The sequence below is a fragment of the Lagopus leucura genome, unplaced genomic scaffold (genome assembly GCF_019238085.1).
Source record: "Lagopus leucura isolate 7727_CA_CO unplaced genomic scaffold, USGS_WTPT01 Super-Scaffold_100044, whole genome shotgun sequence".
Classification (NCBI taxonomy): Eukaryota; Metazoa; Chordata; class Aves; order Galliformes; family Phasianidae; genus Lagopus; species Lagopus leucura.
Window position 1 is genome coordinate 2702542 of NW_024962291.1, and position 19804 is coordinate 2722345.

Genomic DNA, 19804 nt, shown 5'->3' on the forward strand with positions numbered 1-19804 from the left:
GTGGGGCTACCCAGCAGCAGCTCCACAGCTTTGAGTGGTTTTGTTTTTTCTTAATAAGACTTAACATTTAGTGTTAAAATATTTTACGTGGGGAGGAGCTGCAAATATTTTCCTGTGCGGTGACTGAGGTTAAAAGAAGATGCTAGCACTGAATGGCTTGCTCAGGGATGGCTCTCCTACGTGCTGCTGGTGGCTGAATGTTGGTGGGGTGATGCGTATGCTGCGGGCTCCTTCCAGCCAGCGCTCCCCAAGGGCAGAGCTGCTCCTTTCCTGTGGGGCTGCCTGGCCTGCCCCAGCCAAGGGAGGTGCATGGGGGCTCTTGCACACTATTGGTCTGAGAAGGTCTCCATGCCCTTAAAGAGAAGGTGGATTTTCTGCTGAGCCACCCGAGAAGCCCTTTTATACCTCCTTCCCCGGCCAGCTGCTTGTGGCTTGCCAGTCAGTCCTGGCCGGCCAGCGGGGCTCTCTTTCCTTCTCCGGACTCGGGTGAGCCCTTATGCATGTCTCTTACTGACCAGCTTGCTCTTACTGGGGTGGCAGGGAGGCATATTTGCTCACCTGAATGTTGGGGAGGTAAATGCTGGGTGAGATGAGCTGCTTGGAGAGATGGGGGTGCTGATAAATCCACCTCTGTCCTGTGCCGGTCAGAGGGTCTGTGCATCGGGAGCTCTCCCTCTGCCTTTCTCAGCTGCCTTCTTTTCCTTTGGTTTCATCCTCACTTGGTTTTGCGCTCTGCCTTCATCTCCGTAACTCCTCCTCAGTAGGAAAAAGCATCCTCCACCGTAGCAACTTCAGCTCTCTCCATCTGCACCCCTCCCTCTGCCTGCTGCGTGCAGCCCCTTCCTCCCCAGCACCCGAGTTTCCATAATTCAAAGGCTGGAGTCCCTGTTACTGACCATACCTTGCTATGGGGCCGATCTGGCATTGCTTCCCCGTGCTCTTTGCGCTTTCAGTGCGGGTACACGCGTATGGGAACGCCAGCAAAAATAGCTCCTGCTCCTCATCCACCTGTGGTGGCTTTTGCCTCGCGTCTCACCAACCTCCCTGAGTCACGGGGCCTGGCTGCATCTGAGGAGACAGCTGCAGCTCCTTGTGCAGCTCCCCAGCCATTTTTAGAAGCACTTTTGCTCCCCCCGCTCTTCCCAGCAATGTGTTGTGCCCGCACATTTTCCAGGATAAGGTTTCCTCGGGGAGCTTGGCCCAGCAGCCTTTACCTCCTCCTTGGGCAATGACCTCCATTAACATTTTGTCTCCCAGGTCTGCAGATTGCTGTCTATTAGGGAGTTCACTTCTCTATAAGGGAGTGGCTTCATTTGGGCTTAGCCAGTACTCTTTCTGTACCCATCAGTGGGTATGAGCAGGAAACACTGTTCTGATAAGTAAAGCTGCATTTATGGGGAAGAATTGGCATCAAAAGGAACCTTTCCCTGAGAAATCTCTCCATGCCTTTGCCAATCGCTTTCAGCACCATGCTTCGTTATCTGTGCTGAGCTTTCTCCCCTGCCCCATGCAATGCACACACATGCTGGCAATCCTTGTCACCTATGGTCACTGCCTGGCTCTGTTCCCTATGCCAGAAGCCTCCCCAGTCTTTGGGATGATTCTTATCCATGAAGGTGTCAGTGCAGTTTTCCTCCTTTGGTAGACAACAAGATTGAAGCCTAAAATATTTGTGTTGATTTTTCTACAGGCCTATACCATGAGGACTGTATGAAAGAACAACAGATGTATAATAGCTTTTTTCCTCCTTCTTACTTCATTGTGTAACGTGGTATATTGTTGAGTCAAGTTAAAAACGAGCCTATAGGGAGCACTGGCACAATCTCTCTTTTTCCAGCCACGTGCACTTGTCCCAGTGCACGTCTGGCTGTGAGCTAGCACATGTTTACCTTTCATCCACTGACTGCAGCCCAGTTTCCTCTGTGATGGAAATTTGAAGAAGTTGGGAAATACAAGCAAAACTGTTGTTCCTCTTTTTGGTGTCTGGGGAAATCTTGCTTTGTTCCTAAGCCCAAGAAAGCCAATGCTAGCACGAATAATTGTGAATTATTTTGGTTCTTGTTGCAGGTTCACAACCATCTAAAGCAAGATGTCTGAGTAAGTTCCCATTTTCTGTCTCCAGTATGTTGCTGATGTTCAAACTTGTTCAGCTGCCAACTTTTATATACATACTCCTCTGCTTGTTTCCAATGAGGATGCTAACTGCCTTCTTCTCCCCTTTCTCTTCTTTCCTTTCCTCGCCCATCTGCTCTCCCTGCACAGTGACGAGGTAAGTGTGTCCTGATGGGCTTTTCCCTTTCACAGAGCTCATAGCATCGGTTCTCGCTTTGTAGTTCCTCTATAGCAAAAGCGGTTGTGGAGTGGTGGGAGGAAAGAATGTCCCATGACCTGGCTTTCCTGATGCCTTCTGGAGAAGAAGGGAAGAACAAGCAAAATTCCCTTTTGAAGGGTCTTTGCTGGCACTTGAATGCTTTCCCTCTTTCCTGCTTCCCTAGCCGGCCACGAGATGGTGCTGGGAAGCGCTGCCCAAACAACTCCTGGGCCGCATCTCATTTGTCAGCAGCGGGGATGCAAAAAATCCCACCTATGGTGCTGATATACAATGGGTGCATCGGATGTCCACTAGCGCACTGACCCAGGGAAGGCTAGGAAAGCACTCTGAGACAAGGTAGCACTTTTCAGAAGGAGAACAAGCCCTGGGCTTGGAGTCCTCGAGGAATCTGAGCAAGATGGTGCATGATATCCCTAAGCTAGACAAAGATGAAGCTGGTTTGGGGACCAAATGTGTGATGAGCTGTGGGATTGTGTAGGCAAGAGGAAAAGATGAAGGAATGCATCATAACTTACCTTGTTCTCATTTTTCCCTGCTGCAGAAAAAGAGGAGGGCAGCCACTGCCCGGCGGCAGCACCTGAAGGTACGTGGCACTGCTGGGGCTGGGCAAGGTGTGTACCAACCCATCTCTCATCCAGCCATTGGCACTTTCCTGCCTGGGAAAGAACATGATGCACAATGTGGAGCTCCCCATACCCTTTTCTGCACCTTACCAGGTCATGCAGCAAGACTCTGGTGTGGGGGGAGGCTGGGGTCAGCATCATCCTGAGTTTCCCAGAAGTCCCCATGAGTCCCCTTTGCTCAGAGATGCTGGTATTTTGGACATGGAGAGCTCCCATCCTGTTCTTCTCCTTTGCCCAAAACCCATGTTGATCTCCCTCCTGCTGCTTTCCAGAGTGCTATGCTCCAGCTTGCTGTCACTGAAATAGAAAAGGAAGCAGCTGCTAAAGAAGTGGAAAAACAAAACTACCTGGCGGAGCATTGCCCTCCTCTGTCCCTCCCAGGATCCATGCAGGAACTTCAGGTAAAGACTCCTTTCTCCATTTCAGAAAGTATAGGGCTCCACCCCACAGACTGCTGCATTTAGATTGTCCTTCCCATCTTGACCGTTTCCCATCCCTGGGAGCCTCCCTTCACTGTGGAGTGACAGGGATTGGCATCTCTGGGATGTGTTGGGTGGTGGATGCCAGTACAAGGACATGAGGGCAGCACTTGTGTGAAGGTGGTTGATCAAAGACCAGAAGCTGGGTTGCAAAATACCTTTCATCATCTGGAATTGGTTGGTATTGAGTGGTGGTTTGCTCCTTTTTTAGTCTTTGGGAGACAGAGGTAGAGGAGTCTTTCAGAGACAGAGGAGAAGGAAGTGGTCAGGAGAGAGGAATTGCATGGCATGCTCTATTACTCAACATCTGTCTACTTTTCCTCCCAGGAACTATGCAAAAAGCTTCATGCCAAGATAGATTCAGTGGATGAGGAAAGGTATGACACAGAGGTGAGGCTACAGAAGACAAACAAGGAGGTGAGCATCCACTGGAGCATCCGGCTCATCCTTCATTCCTCTCCAGGTGCATGGTCTGTCTCACAAAACTCATGCTCTGCTCTTTCTGCCCACTTCTCTCTTCCCCACAGCTGGAGGACCTGAACCAGAAGCTGTTTGACCTGAGGGGCAAGTTCAAGAGGCCACCCCTGCGCCGGGTGCGCATGTCTGCTGATGCCATGCTGCGTGCCCTGCTGGGATCCAAGCACAAGGTCAACATGGACCTCCGGGCCAACCTGAAGCAAGTCAAGAAGGAGGACACGGAGAAGGTACCATTCCACTCCCATTAAGGCATAAGCTCCCGACTTTTGGGGATGACATCTCTCTGCAGGATAGACTGGCAGAGCGTGAGCTTATCTCAGTAATGTCCTTCCTGCTCCATGTTCCCTCCTCCAACTCCCATGCGGTTGTAAACACGGAGTCCAGCCTTGAAATACACACAGCAGGGGTGGAATTGGGAGTCTTTAGCTAAGTTTTCCAGGGGAGGTGAAATGTTGAGCACTTGTGGTGAGGTTCCCATGGGTGGATGGGTGAAAGGGCACTGTTTGGGTCAGTCGTTACCCCATGGGTCCACCTCTTCATGCACAATTCTCCCTTCTGCAGGAGAAGGACCTTCGTGATGTGGGTGACTGGAGGAAGAACATTGAGGAGAAATCTGGCATGGAGGGCAGGAAGAAGATGTTTGAGGCTGGCGAGTCCTAAGCACTGGTCTCTCCACTTTTCCCATTGCCACCCTCTTCCATCCCCTCCTGAGCATGGCCACAGCCTCACTGCCTTGAACCTCAACGTGTCCTCACCATGCATTGAACCCACTGACTGGGTGCTGTTTCTCTGATTTTGTGAAGAGCTGCAGTCTGGAAGCAGCAGTGTAAATAAAGCTTTCATGGGAGAGGGCGATGTGGCCTGCCGTGGTGGGACTGAGGATGCTTATGGTTGTGGGAACACACTGAGGACACCCTGACCTCATTGACAGGCTGCTTGACTTGATGGTCAGCAGCACAGGGGGTTCCCCGACCTCCCTCTCTCTTGGCCTCTATCTTGTCATAGGGTAGAAAGGCCTCTCTTCTAAGCTGGAGATCCATTCTCTAACTCATAGCCTGCCCTCATGTCTCCCATTTTAGGAGCTTCCCTTCAGAAGCTACCAGGGCAGACAGAAGGGAGGGATGGAGACTGGGGGATGGTGAGGAACCATCTGCCAGAGGAAGGAAATGGGTGAGATCATGCCACAGTGCCACACCTCCTCCTGCTTCTGCTTCTTTTCTGAGGGGGAGTCTGTGGGTCAGGAGGTGGCTCCAATTTATCTTTGCATCAGACTTTGTGCACGTGATGCTGTGCTGTGTCTCCTCTCCACGTCCTTCATCTGGCTCAGAGCAAGGAGCACCTTTCTTCCTTCTCTCTCTGGATTGAGACCTGCTGAAAGGTCACAGTCTGAGCAGTCTCCAGAAGCTGTCCCCATCCAAACCACTTCCCTGGGCACCTTTCCTGGGCCAACAAGCTCTGCACCCTATCTTGAGGTACACAGCATCTCATGCAGCCCAGCTCCAGAGCTGGGGATAGACAGACTGCCTCTGCCAGGAGCTGAAGGGGTCTTACAGGGCTTTACTTCTTGTGTCTATGAATAGGGTGTTTGGGCTCTGCTTCCCTGTAGATAAAGGTGAGTTCAAGCCCTGGGAAATTCCACTGGTCCTCCACACTTGATGGCAGAAGAAGATGAGGGGAAGGACTACTAAAATCATCTAGTCCAACCACCAACCCATCCCCGCCATGCCCACTAAGCCACATCACTCAGTGTAGCACTTACCCTTTTCTTGAATACCTCCAGGGACAGTGACAGCTTCAAAGCTACCACCTCCCTGGGCAGCCTGTTCCAGTACCTGGAGCAGGGAAGGAATGTTCTAGAACATGATGTAAAAGGTGATAGCTGAAAGGTAGAAGCTTTCAGCCGGGGCACAGGGGGGACACAGAGTATGCTGACAGTGCACAACAACTATATCCAGAGGTTGGGGATCTCCAGAGGCAGGGGCAGCATATGCTGAGTGCCCGAAGCAGAGTGGGTTGTTATTTTGAGAGGTGTGTGACCAAGACTACCTTCATGCCTGTGGTGATGGTGCCCAATTCACTGTAGGGTGCTGCAGTTTAAGGCTGCAGTATTACCCCAAATTGGCCGTGCCTGAACCATGAGTGGCTCTGGAGAGTGATGGGCTGCCCTTCTTACTGCTGTGGGGAGTTGGGGGAGGATGACCATGCACCCCGCTGTCCCTTCATCTTAGCTTAACACTTCCCACTTTCGAAGCTTCTGACATGCAAAACCTTAAAGTAATCCAAACGGTTGTTAAAAAAAAATAATAATTTGCATTCCCTCTGCTCCTCTCCCATCCCCCCTGAACCCTCAGCCCACAAAGTTTCCGGCACAGCTCACTTCTGCTGAGTGCAGGAAGAGCAAAGCAGCAGCGGCAGAACCCTCTTGCATCATTCCTTTGTGCCAGCCAGGAGGGGATATGTCGGACCCTGAGGAGTGCCAGGAGGCTGCAGGAGGCACAGATCAAGCAGGAGATGAATCCTTCCAGGAGAGCGAGAGGTGAAGCTGGGGAGCCCAACATCTGTGAATCTGGGAGGATGGGAGCTGGGTTTGTTGGTGGGGGAGGAAGTCTGTGGGGCTGAAATGAAGAGGATCCATGGGACATAAAGGTGGCCAGATGCTTTTGGAGAGGCCTTCCAGATAGGGCGAGATTTGGGCATCTCCTAGGTCCTATCTCCATTGAACTTCAAGGCCAATGGGATGTTGATCCAATGGAAAACCTGGCCACCACCACATGTAAGGTTAGCTAGGGGTCTGGCTATGAAACTCAGAACTGCCTTAGTGCTTTGCTGTTGAAACCTATCTTTAAGATGAGGTGGGGACAAACCCTGCTGCTCTCACTGTGTGCACATGAGTGGAGTGCTTTTGCAGGAAGGAAGTTGAAAGTGGGAAGTTGACCCAAGCCCCTCTTGCTTTTACCTGCTGTCTGCTATGGCTCGGCTGTCTTCGCTGGGCACGTCCTTGGAGACACTCAAGGTCAGGCTGAACATGGTTCTGAACAACCTGATGTAGCTGTAGGCATCCCTGTTCATTGTAGGGGAGTTGAACCAAATGACCTTTAAGGGTCCCTTCCAACTCAAATGTTTCTATGACTTGTGACACTGGATGCAGCTATGGGATGGGGTGGAGAGATGATGCTTCTCTGGGGGTCTGATTTCCTTTTGTGTTGACTATTCCTGTAAGCTGAATTAACTAGAACATTTTTCAGTCTGCTGTCTTTTGTCAGTTTACACCTCTCTCTCTTCCCCTGATCTGCTTTGTTCCTTTATCAATTTGCTCTACAATGGACAGCTTTTCATGGAGGTTAAAAGGGAAAAGAGTAGCAGCAGAGACCAAATTACAGCTGCCCCTAATAAAGGAGGCAGAGATAAGATGGGCTGAAAATCACACAAAAGAATTCAGACTGGGACTCGCTGGGTTTAGTCTGAGCATCCATGGAGCTTGGGGGGTTGTCTGGTTTTCTCATCCAGCTTCAAAGCTCATATTAACATTTATCCCAAAGGCAGCACACTTCACGTTGACAGAAAAACACCCTCTGAGTGACAGTAAGAGGAGAAAGGTGTGTCATCTCCCATCACTAATGATTGCAGTGTTTTGGCTGACACTTGACAGCAATTGGGCTTGGCTGAAGCCTTGACTGGAAGCATCAAAAGGTGCAAAGCCTCAGCAAGCTCAGCTGCCTGCAGAAATAAAAAGGGTTTGCTGCTGGGGGAGTGGGGTGATGGTTCAGCATGGCATATGCAATCCCAGGCAGTGCTCTGTACACCCAGCAGGAGGATGGAGCAGTTGTTGGGGTATCTGGGACAGCCAAGCCTTCATTTGTGTTATGTTGGCTCAGGTGGGGCCATGCAGCATCATCAGTTGCTAAGGTAAGGTCAACTTTGTCCTTTCTCTGTTTCCTGCTGGAGTTTCCTGTAAATAAGGTAGGAAGTTATCTGTTCTTTGAAAATAGTGAAATTTTATTAAACTTGCTGCAAAGTTGTGTTTGTGAGTGTTGATCAAAGTGTGGTGCAGACCTTTCTTTTTCAGCTGAATTTAAATGAAAAAAAAAAACTAAATATGATGGGGGAAAAAATAGAGAGCAAAGTAATGTTTGGTTTGGAAAACAGAGAATTGACATCCTTCCTGATTTGTGAAATGGTTTCCTATGCAGCTCTGAACTTCTCCTGCTTTTGGTTGCAATTAAATGTTGCTAGGTTCTCATGATTTCCACTCACAAAATGAAGGGAGGAAGTGTTTGTGTGCTGCTTAGGGCTACCTTTCTCACCCGAGGCTAGATCAGCTTCCTGATCTCTTCACTTTAGGCAAAAGCTCCTTGCAAACTAGGGTTATGCTCTTCCATGAGCTGCCATCTCTCTATGGGAAGACTGAACAGTGTGAACCTGATGCCTTGCAGGACATCCCACTGGAGCATGGCTCACAAGCAGGCTTTGCTGTGGGGCTACAGGCTGTGAGATGAGAGATCACCTCCTAAATTCCCCTGTTTCCCTCTTGCTGGGGCTGCAGGAAGCCCTCAGCAGCCCATGTATGGTCAGCAGAAAGGGAAGGATGATGCTGTGCCAGCAGCCTCAGGCTTTTCCTTGCCCCAGCTGTCTCAAATTCTCTGGATCATAGGAGGAGCCTCAAGAGCCCTTGCTAAGATGACTCTTGTTGCTAAGTATACCCATAGCTGTAAGCAGGTTGGCCAGGAAAACTGATATGGGGAAAGTCCTCAGCACACTGGATTCCTTCAGGGAAGGATGGCTGATCCCTGCTTGGGAGTAACTGGTCCAAGTCTGACCCAGCTGGGTGCATTGGTGTGAAAAGGAGTAGAACAAACAAAGGAGGGCCAGCAGAGTTCAGCTGGAAAATTCCATGAAACTGGGCAATGCAGTTCAGCATTTCCACATTGGATATAGGTGCTCTGGCTGGGTTGTTAGGGATAAAGAGCTGCCTCTAATTATAGGGACATATCAGGTGCCTTTACTGCCCCTTTCTACTTTCAGGAAAGCTTGCCTCTGAGCCTGGATTGCCATGTAAAGCCGTAGGTTTGGTGTACTAGTTAAGTAGGTGATTGCCCTGGAGATCTTATTTGAAATTTTTAATTGCACAAGACTGTGCTGGCTGGAAGGCTGTAGAAAAGGGGGGAAAAAAGTGAGAGTTTTTCCAGCAGGTTGTTTTAAAACGTTCTGAGTTGGAATCTGGCTCTGAAGCCTGTGGGATTCCCTTCTCTGTGGATTATGGGGAGAGCTTATTGTGGAACTGAGTGTGAAGGCAAAGTGGGGGAAGGCTGGGTTGGGAGAGCTGGAGACCCAGAGAATGCCAGGAAGAGGCTTCGCCAAAACCCACTGTTGTGATGGGATGAGACTTCTGGTTGGTGGGACACCAAACCCCTCCAACATCCCAGCCTTGCACCCATCATCCCTATCACCTATCATCAGTTGGCAGTCTATACATATGGCACACAGTGCGAAGAGGAAGGTTATCTTTACTGTAAGGTCAGGGAACCAAGGTTGACATCTTTATGAAGGGAAAGAAACACCTTAGCCATGGGATTTGTACTGTGCCAGTCAACAGGTATGGGTAATCCTTTACTGGGACACCTGACAGGGCTTGCATATCTCCAACGACACTTGACACCTATGTTTAGGCAACAGAATTGCTCTGAGCTCCCAAAACCACTGCTGAGATCTGAGTTGAGCTCTCCTGGTTACTAGCAGGTGTTTCTCAACTCCCATGCTCTGTGGGTGCTCCATGGAGATGCAGTCACCAAAGGGTTAACCAGCCCTGCTTGGAGCCTGAGTGCATTTTCCCTGCCAGTGTATTCCTCCTAACGCGTACCAGATGTGTGAGGAAGCTGCTGAAGCGTCTTAATCCCAGGTTTCGGCGCTCAGAGTTGTCTTTTTCATGGGCAGGTCTGCAGAGGGATTCCTTGGGGCTTTGCAGGGCGGTGTGTGGGCAGGGCAGCTGGCAGCACCCAGGATTTTCCCTACTTCGAAGGAGCAGTGTGAGATGACTGTCCAGGGACTACATGGGCAAAGATGAAAAACAGATGGGCACACCCCACTGAATTTATTAATGGATGGAAATAGAGTCAGAGCTCTTCTATTATTGGTGTGATCGGTGACTCACTTGCACCAGGGGGCTGAAAGATTGGAGCCACATGGGAGCACCTGCTTTGAGATGTGCAGAGCTTGCTTCGTTTGGAGCTGAATTTATTCAGATTTCTTATCACATGGAAGTATAGGCCCGAATGTTTTTGTTAGTGCAAATCAGCGCCATCCCACTGTCTGCAATAAAGCTGTGCCAGTTTGCATCAGCTGGAGGTCTTTGGTTCTTTCCCTTACAAGCTCATTTTGCAAGCGGATCCTTTGTGAGGGATTTTTTCTGCATTAGCAAGCAGCCCCTCTCCTAGCTCTAGGTATCTGTTGCTTGCTTCTGCTAAATAGACAGTATGTGCAATTCGTTTTATCAAGTCCCTGCCAGATGGGATGGAAAATATGAACTCTTCCCCTGTGCATGCGCATGCATGTGCCTTTTCTGCTCCAAAAGCAGTTTCCTTTCCAGAGAAATGTTGCTCTAGAGCCATTAGCATTTAAAAAAAAGCTGAACTATTGACCTATTCTAAGCAATCACACTACCATCCATTTGTGAAGCGCAAGTTCCTAATCCCTAATAAAATTTATAACATGAATTGTACCAATTATTGAAACACTCTCAAAATCAGTGCCTCTTTCAGTTGACACTCACCTCCACGTAACAGGAGCTGACAGCAGTATGCTCCAAGGAAAGACTGTTGGGATATTCAGTTTGTTCTCCCCTGCTCTGGTAGTGCTTCAGGTTGTGCCAGGGGAAGTTCAGGTTGGATATTAGGAAAAAAATTTTCTCCAAAAGAGTGGTTAGGAACTGGAACAAGCTGCTCAGGGAAGTGGTTGAGTCACTGTCCCTGCATGTATTCAAGAAACACTTAGACATTGTACTAAGGGACAGGAATTAGTGGGGAAATATTGGTGGTAGATGGATGGTTGGACTGGATGATCTTAGATCTTGTCCAACCTGGGTGTTCCTATGATTTCTTGGGATGGCATTTGTCTCCCATTTCCTATTCCAGTTGACACGGTCCTTCATTCAGCTCCAGGTGCCCCGTGTGCCTACCTTGCTCCATGCCTCTTGATGCTAGACAGGAAGGCTTCTCTCAACTTGCTATGAGGGCTGACTTTGGGCAAGTAAAGACTATGCTCATCTTTGTAGAGTCAAATATTAGGCTTCAGGCTTTTTGGATACGCCACATCATGCCACTTTTCTCTATCACAGAATCACAGGATTGTAGCTCCCATCTTTTTGCCCAGTTCCAGTAAGGGAAGTGTGGATGGATGCTGGCCATCTGAGGTTATATGTCTTCCCAATAGATGCGTCTTGGAAGTGGAGTTGGCAGGTGGTACCCAGGGATGTCTTCCTATCCCTTAGCCTACCCTGACCCCCTCTGGAGTAACAGCCTGGCAGCACGAAGCAGGGATTAGGCGGGGATCACCTCTGTGATTGAAAGCTAGCAACAGGACAACATGATCCTGTAAGAAGGCCTTTTATAGATATTTCCTAGTGTCCTCAGTGAGGGGATGATCTCCGCAGCAGCTGTCTATAGCATATTCATCCAGACTGGAACTTTGTCCTGCTGTGTGGCCCTGCAGGGGAGATGGATCCTGTAGTGGCGACACTGGCTTCAAGGAGACTGAAAGTTCTTTTCTTGCCCTGTAATATCCAACCTGCAGGGGCCAGGAGTGCCTTATTTACACTATTGTTTTGTTTTCCCATCTCTTTCCCAATGGTTTTGTTTATTTAACATAGCATAAAGATATGGTGCATGCTGCAGGAGCTGTGCTGGCTCTACATGCTGAACTAGCTTGCCTGAGTCACTTGGCTGCCTCAGGTTTTAATGGTGCTGGGCTGCCCTAGTTTGTGCTCACACCCTTCTCTTTTGTTGGCCTCTTTCTCCCTGTTATTTTCCTTTGGCTTCCTTCTCCCTCAGCCCCCTCATCATTTTTTCTGATTTGTATCATCACTGCAGCAAAGCATCTTCTCTCTCCAGACTCATAGACTTGCATTTCCTCTCTCCCTATGGGATGAAGAGAACCCTTGGGATTTTAGTTTTAAGGTCTGCCCATGAAATGCTCCATGGGGACAGAACAGGGTGGGTCCTTCCTCCATCCTGCATGTGGATGAGAAGGCAGCCATGGGGTAAGGAGTGAGGGCTGCTCCTTCTCCTTCTGTCTCTTTGGATGTCATAGGAAGAAACTCACTGTTGTTCCTGAGCCAAGTGCTTCAGCCCGATGACATGGTATTTGTTGACTCTCTGGACTTGGCCCACAGTGCTACGAGCTCCTTCTTGTGAGCCAATCCTCCTGCAGCCACTGACATCCCTTGCTTGCATGGGGCTGCCCCATGTGCTGCAGGGTGAGCCCAGTGCCATGCTTGTATCTCCAGAGCCTTTCCCTAGCACTTTCTGGATCTTCAGAGCCTGTGGGCCAAGCTAATATCCTTGCTGGGACAGCTACCACCCACAGCATCCACTTCCTTCAACACCCATGGGGTCATGCTTTGGCTTGGGAGTGTGCTTGCAAGTTCAGAACATCTACAGGAGCTGGTTGTTCTGCCTTCTGGTAGTCCCTTGAGTACAGCTGTACATCCCTCTGCTCCACTCCAGGCATTTTCTGATGCTCACCAGAGCTGCTGGGTTCTCTGTTTTCAGATCCTGCTCTTTCTTCCCCAGGAATCAAGCACCCCCACCTTAATCACACAGTTGAGACGTGGTTGTTCTTTTGACAACACACTTCTGAAGCTTGCAGGTAGCTGCTCATGCAAGAAAGGGACAACTTGCTTCTCTTGGCTGCTAGATGCTTCATTTCCTTGGGATTGTCTCTGACTGTTTTGGCTTCTGAGTTTTGCTGCCTGAAAGTGAGTGTTGATGGAGTGAGCTGGGCTGCACTAAGTGGAAGCCAGTGGTGAAAGTGTACATCTTGTGGAACCTACAGAACATTTGGGGAAAACTTGTTGGGATGTATTTCTCTGTTAGCAGTAAAGTCTTTTCTTCTAGTTTTTCTTTTCCCTTCCCTAGATCACGCATTAGCCTCCAACTGATTTTGCAATCAGTCCTACATAGCAGACTGATTGTGTAATTAACGGGAACTGGTGCAGCCCTATCTCACTGGGACTCGCCTCCTCCTGCCACAACAGCCCAGCCCCACATGCTCCCTGCCGATCTCTCACCTTCTTCCTTTCCTCAGCTGCTGGTGAGATCTCAGGGAGGCTCTCTGGTAGCCTGCAGCATGTTCCTGGGCGCTCTGGGCACCTCTGTTCCTGTATTGGGTGCAGTTCTGCTGCAGGATTTATGTCAGTTCTCCTAGCATGTACTGCACCAAAAGGAGGGAAAAAAAATGAGATGAATGAATTCTGTGTTACTGTACTTCATCCTGAACTCATCCATCTGAGTCTCCTTGCACTGCTCACTGAAAGCATGCATCTCTAGTGTGGTCATGCTTCCACCTTGCCTTCTTGGCTGTCTCAGATCATAGGCAGGTTTGGGGGTGTTTTCTAGACAAGAAGTAATGTCTAAAGTTGCATCAGGTTGGATATTAGGGAACATTTCTTCTCAGAAAGAGTGATCAGACGCTGGCACAGGCTGCCCAGGGAGATGGTGGAGTCACTGTCCCTGGAGGTGTTCAAGAACTGTGGAGATGTGGCACTGAGGGACGTGGTCAGCAGGCATGGTGGGGTTGGACTGGATGATCTTAGTGGTCTTTTCCGACCTTAATGATTCTATGATAAAGGAAGTCTGGCAGGTGTGTGTTTCATTTTAAATGTGTGGTCAACTGTGATGATATTAGAAGGAGTGTTCACTTGCCTAAGTCTAATTGCTCCTGTAAGTGCCTGTGGGGCTGGGACATGCTCTTTCTGAACATCAGAGGCCTTTTTTGGTAAATCCATTTTGTCTTCTCACCAGCCCCAAATTTAGAAATAGAAAATACAGTGGGACAGCATCTGAAGAACCCACAGAGCTAGGCCAGAGTCAGACTGTGCTTTGAGGGTTCTGTTATGACTACCAAGGGGAAGTCTGGTAAATACCTGCAGAAAAAAAAACAAACAAAACAAAAAAAAAAAAAAAAAAAAAAAAAAAAAAAAAAAAAAAAAAAACAAAAAAAAAAAACAAAAAAAAAAAAAACAAAAAACTGAATAGATTGTTTTGAAATGAAGCTGAGAAGGGGAGGTATATCCCTCTGATCCGGGCTTGGTACACTTCCTTTTTATTGAGGTGTCTGGGTGTACTGCATGGGCAACTTCCCCATTTCAGGCAGCAAGAAGCAGCTCTGCAGAAGTGACTGAAAAGAAATGAGTAAATAAGGTAAGAAGGGCTGAAAGCAGGAAGAAGGTGAGGTTGAAAGCAGGGTGGCTCATCTCAGAGACAGATGAGTATTCCCACCTACCACAGGGGAAGGAAGGCAGGCTGTGCTGTGAGTACTGTGGCTCAGTGGGCATGGTGATGATGGGTTGGTGATTGGACTAGATGATCTTAGAGGTCTTTTCCAAGCCATGATTCTTATGTGTGGTTGTAAGGTAGGGCTGGAGTAACCTGTACAAGTCCAGGTACCTGTTAGCTTAGTGTAGTGCAGGGGATGGTCTTTCCCTGTAAAGTCAGAATAAGAGGAAAAGACTTGATTTTTATTTGCTGATCTATTTTTCCAAACACTAATCCCATGATGATGCAGTGTAAAGGCAAGAGCAATCATCTGCATCTGGCAACACAGCAACACAAGTGGCAGTGTTGTTGGCTCCTCATCTATCACTCACATGATTCTTTAGTCTCCTGAAATATTAGGGTGTCCCAAAGACAAGCCAGACTTCTTACTCCCCCTCTGTTTGACAGCTGGGAAAACTGAGGCATGGGAAAGTCAGCCACTTGAGCAGGTGAGGGGGGCTATGGGGACAGGAGTGGGGTGCAGCTCATTGGCATGCTCCCAAGTCCAGATGTTGTCCTCATCTCACAAGAAGAGCTTTCCCTTAGTACAGGAGAGACGTGGACGTGTTAGAGTCATCCAGAGAAGGGACACAAAAATGATCTCCTACTAAGACAGCTTGAGAGAGCTGGGGTTATTCAGCATGGACTACAGAAGGCTCCGGGGAGACCTAGTAGTGGCCTTTCATTATCTAAAAGTGGGGGTGCTGTAAGAAGGAAGGGAGCAGACTCTTTAGCCTAGTCTGTTCTGACAGGACAAGGGGAAACGGTTTCAAACTAAGAGTAAAGATTTAGATCGGATGTAAGGAAGAAGTCAGAGCAGTGAAGCACCAGTGCAGGTTGCCCAGAGAGGTGGTGGATGCCCCATCCATTGTAATGCCCCAAGGTCAGGCTGGACAGGGCTCTGAGCAGCTGATCTAGCATAGGTGTCCCTGTTCATTGCAGGGGAGTTGGACCAGATGGCCTTTAATGGTCCCTTACAGCTCAAATGATTCTAGGATACTAAAGCCCTCTCACATTAATTCAGCTCTTGGTTTGTCTCCGGGTACACAGGGAGTGCTGGGAGGCGAGGCTTCTCCTGATGTGAATGGACCAGCAGTGATTTACTGCTGGTTGCTTGAACACAAGCTGCCAGCCCGGGCTGCAGCCCTCTGCTTGCTTTGTTCCTCATTTTTATCATAGAAAAAGCAGTGGTGGAGGGAGGGAAAAACGAAGGAGTGGAGGGAAAAAAAAAAAAAAAAAAGGAAGGGAGGGGAGGGGGGAAAAGATGAAGGAAAAAGAGGAAGCAGGGAGGGAGAAGAGATGGAGAAGATGAATGAGAGATGGGAGAGGAGCGTGTAGCAGCCCGAGGAAAGCTGGCTTTGTACTGTGCTCACAGGCAGCACCCAGCCTGCATCCAGCCCTGCTCCCGGAGCTCTCCCTGACGTTTGCAGCAGGCAGAGGAGGAGGAGGTGGAGGTTGAGGAGACACGAGGGGGGTGGAACAGGGGGGGCTCGCCTAAACAAAAGGAAACCAGCTGCAGAACTTCCTGAAGACGGGGCGGGGGGACGCGCGGCGCCGGGCGGCTGTGCGGGCAGGGAGCGGCTGCGGGAGCCGGCAGCCGGCCGCCGGGCTCGGCACCATGAGCAGCGCGGTGCTGAGACGGAACTCCAGCAAACAGGGCCTGCAGAACCTCATCAGGTGAGTGGCGAGGCACGGGAGCGTGGGGACACACGACCCTCTGCCTCTGTTTCGACTCCTCGTCCCCTGAAATCCGCCGGGTTTCTGCCCTACCCCGCTCCGCCGTGAATTGGGAGGAAGGAGAATAGATCCCCCACCTCCCGAACGATATGAGAAAAGCAGATCAGAACTTGCTGATGGCTTTTCCAGGAGAGAGCAACTGGAATAACTGAGCGCAACCGTGCCGTGACATTCACCTGAGACAGAGGGGCTTTTTCCCCCCTGAAATGTGTGCTGTGCTTGAGCTGATGTGCATTTGTAATTCTGTGAGCTGGTGGTGCTCGGCTGATGCAGTGCATCCCAGCAGCGCTCTGACCCTTCCTTTCCACCTACAATTGCCGGAGTGTGAGGCAGCGGTAAGCTGTGCGGTCTGTTCCCACCTACAGCCCAGGCTGAGCCCAGGAGGATGTGTGCTGGCACTGGGGTTCCATCTGTGCACTCACTGCTATTTGACTGGAAATAATCCCAGGACACTCCTCTAGCAGCTGGTGCTGGCAGGGTTTGTTCTTTTCTCTGTTCTCAGCTGGACTGCTCACCTCAGTGTGTTTAACTGAGCTCCTGAGACAGGGGAATGCAGAACAAGAAAGCGCAGGGTGAACATGGTGTGTTGGGCATCTCTGGGCTGCCCTGTGCCGCTGGGCTCCAGCAGGCAAAGGGAGATGCCAGGGTGGGGTTATTTGGACATGCTTCTCCCCCCAGCCAATAATGCAGGCTCTACACCTCGCCTCTCAAATGAACTTTGTGCTGTGAAAGGGACATGGGCTCCTACAGTCACATCATCTCTGCCCCCTGGCCATGGGGCAGTGGCATGGAAGCTCTATGAGGTGGGAAATGAGCGGGCTGAGGGGAAGCACACACACCTTGTGCACACAAAGGGAGTCCAGAACTGGCTCAACCCGAGCCAGAGGTGTTTTCCTCTCTTGAACGGTGTCCCCAAGTTCCTCCTCCTTCAGCTTGGGACTTTTGGCATCCCATAAACTCACATTGGCTTCTACCAGGGGAACTTTGTGATGACGTTTGTCCTGATCATGGCTTTTAGCTCTTCACTGGGCTGAGATCTGACATTGGTGCTGTGTTCTCCAGCTTCAGTGCCTCCCTCCCTCTATGGAGGAAGGAGGGTGCGAAGATGTGCAAGGGATTTAATCCACTCTTTACATCCAAATAACCCCACTAATGCTCACAGGAATGAATAGGAGAGCAGGCAGTTTCCTTTCCAAGCACAGCCTCTTTTGCAGTTGTTTCCTCCTTCTTAAGCCTTGCAGCAAGGTGCAAGTTCCTTCAGTTCGTGAATGCCTCGAGGCTTCTGGCTTCAAGACACAGAGCTGTGAAGAGTGCTAAGCTTCCACTCTGCTTTCATCTATCCTAAGGTGACTGCAGGCAGAGCAGTTACACTGCACAGGTTTTAGTCTCTTCTGACGTGCATGAGTACAGAGCTGACACAGAAACAAGAGCGAAGATGGCTGTTTGGAGCCACATCTGTAAAGCATTGGGGGTTCCAGCGTGATGCCAGACATACCCTCCTGCTCCTTGATGCAAAGTGTAGTGGTCCCTCTTGAGCCTGCTGTGATGCTCCACAGCATCCTTGGCAGAGTAACTTGTTGGCTTGTGCTTTGCTCAGCAAAAAGCAGAAGGATGTGCCCTCTGCATTGCTTCAAGGGAGCCACAGAGTCTGTCAGTGTTATCTGCCTCACTCGTTCTTCTCCCCCCACATCCCTCTGTGGGCACAGTCTTCCTATCAGGATGTCCCTGGGGAAATATTTGTCTCTTTGTAGGAAGTAACAGCAGCAAACCCTCACGGTCCCCCAAGAGTTCGTGTTTTTGAAGTCCTCCCCAAACATGAGCCTCCCTATCTTGTTATCTCGATCTGTTCTCCCCTTATCCTCCTAATGAATTCCTATAAATAAGATAGGGATCCAGCGCCTGCCATGTCGATTCATTCAGTTCATTATCAGCTCCTGCTGGAATTCTACTCTCCCTCTATTTATCCAGCCTTGAGTGTTTCACAAAAGAAGATGGCTGGTTAATTAACCCGCAAATCAGCCTCTTTGTAAATCCACAGCAGCGGCGGCTGTGCCACTCCCCGAAACTGGGTGATAGAGCCTGGATGCTGCTCCCTCCATGGGCTCCATCCCACTGCCACGTAGTTTGTGGGTGGATGTGTACTTAGTGTGATGTGGACCTGGGGTTTTGCCCACCTCTGTGTTCTGCTTCCCTCTCTGTTACTGTGTGACGTCTCCTGGAGCTAGCCAGGATATCTCTCAGCAAGGAAGATGCTGCTCTGTTATTTCCACTTGACCTCTGGAGCAATGAGCTGGGAACAAGGAGCTTGGAGGGCTTGGGAAAAAATAAGGGGGATGGTGCTTTGGAGGGAAAGGAGATTGGGAGGAGAAGGGGGTGCTGATACCATGGTTTGTTGCATGAAAAGTGGTGGTTATCATGTGGGTTATTGCAGCTTCTCTTTGCTGATGTTCACCCCGTTCCCTCGGTTGTCAGCTGATATGGAGAGCTGATTTTTTTCCTCTCTGCAGCAAGGGCTGAGCCATCTCTCTAGCTGTTACGTGGGTGCATTCCCAACTTCTTCTGGCCCTAGGACTTGTTTGGTTGGGAGCACCACACTTGCCATATGTTGTTTCTTTTCTGGAAGGAAAGTAGTGTCTGTTCTTAGCTTAATTGTGTCTCATTGTCTTGGGCTTTTACCTGCTCTGAAGCAAATGGATGTTTAGGGCTGATGGAAATTGTGGGAAATTCTTCAAGGGTCAGGGTGAGCTGCACACTCTGCTAGGGTGAAGTACTGCCACGTGTATCAGAAAGGTTTGGCCAGCAAAGACAGCAGACAGGGTGCTGGGGATTGATGCTTTGGTGATAGGACAAGAGGGTAATGGCTTTAAGTTGTATGAAGGGAGGTTCAGATTGGGTATTAGGAAAAATCTCATCTCAGAGTGGTAATGCACTGCCAGGCTGCCCAGGAAGGTGGTGGACCCTGTCCATGGAGGTGTTCAGGACCATGGAGATGTGGCACTGGGGGGCATGATAGGGATGGGTTGGGGTTGGACCTGATGTTCTTAGTGGTTCTTCCTAATTTTGATGATTTGATGGTTCTATGATTTGCAGCTTGGTTGCTGTGTGACAACAAGTTTTCAGCTTCCCAAAATGTTTTTCCCCTTCTCTCTGTTTGTGTGACTTGGCTCTTCCAATGGAGAAAGTGAGAGCAGATACCAGGCAAACCCAAGAGCTGCATCCCTTAGTTCTATGGGGAGACAAAGTGATGATGCCAGTGATGTGCAACGCCTCTGTCCCCCTTGCCTACAAGGAGAGGCTGTACTGACGTGCTTTAAGGATAACAGTTTCACTCAGTATTTTGGGGCCAAGCCTGCTTTCTCTCGAAGGCACAGCAGGGGTAGAGTGCTTATTGCTGACCCTGGTTCCTGTTGCGGCTCCATGCCTTGATGAGGGCCATAAATGCAGAAAACCTCCTCTCTCCCAGACTCATTCCCACGGCCTCCTTGTTACCTCCTGTCCCTGCTGGGGCAGGGAGCTCCCTCCTGCTGCTCCAGGCAGCAGGGCCTGGGGGAAGAGCACCATGAAACAAGTGACTTATGACCAGTCCGGTGGGTCCCATAGGAAGCATCATACCTGGTGTGAAGCTGGCCT

General features: G+C 49.8%; 2 protein-coding genes across 3 annotated transcripts in view; both read left to right on the top strand.

The window, feature by feature from the left end:
• Positions 1-387: 387 nt before the first annotated feature.
• TNNI2 (troponin I2, fast skeletal type) lies at positions 388-4763 on the top strand. Its single transcript, XM_042884464.1, has 8 exons — positions 388-486; positions 2068-2097; positions 2263-2269; positions 2874-2915; positions 3228-3356; positions 3762-3851; positions 3962-4138; positions 4473-4763. Exons 2-8 carry the CDS (start codon positions 2090-2092, stop codon positions 4569-4571), a joined length of 552 nt encoding a protein of 183 aa, XP_042740398.1. The 5' UTR covers positions 388-486; positions 2068-2089; the 3' UTR covers positions 4572-4763.
• A 1515-nt stretch (positions 4764-6278) lies between these two features.
• The window catches only part of LSP1 (lymphocyte specific protein 1), a 39121-nt gene continuing 25595 nt past the window's right edge, over positions 6279-19804 (top strand). Inside the window, exon 1 of one of the 2 annotated variants that reach the window (XM_042884462.1) lies at positions 6279-6447. In XM_042884462.1, coding sequence (XP_042740396.1) covers positions 6368-6447 — 80 coding nt within the window. In that variant the 5' untranslated portion in view covers positions 6279-6367. Of the gene's footprint in view, positions 6448-16002; positions 16115-19804 lie in introns of those variants that run through there. The other variant, XM_042884463.1, reaches the window with a different exon arrangement.

Excerpts from the sequence above, each read along its gene's own strand:
- TNNI2 (XM_042884464.1), top strand. Across the intron at positions 2,916-3,227 it reads CCCGGCGGCAGCACCTGAAG|AGTGCTATGCTCCAGCTTGC; the intron begins GTACGTGGCACT and ends GCTGCTTTCCAG. Across the intron at positions 3,852-3,961 it reads TACAGAAGACAAACAAGGAG|CTGGAGGACCTGAACCAGAA; the intron begins GTGAGCATCCAC and ends TCTTCCCCACAG.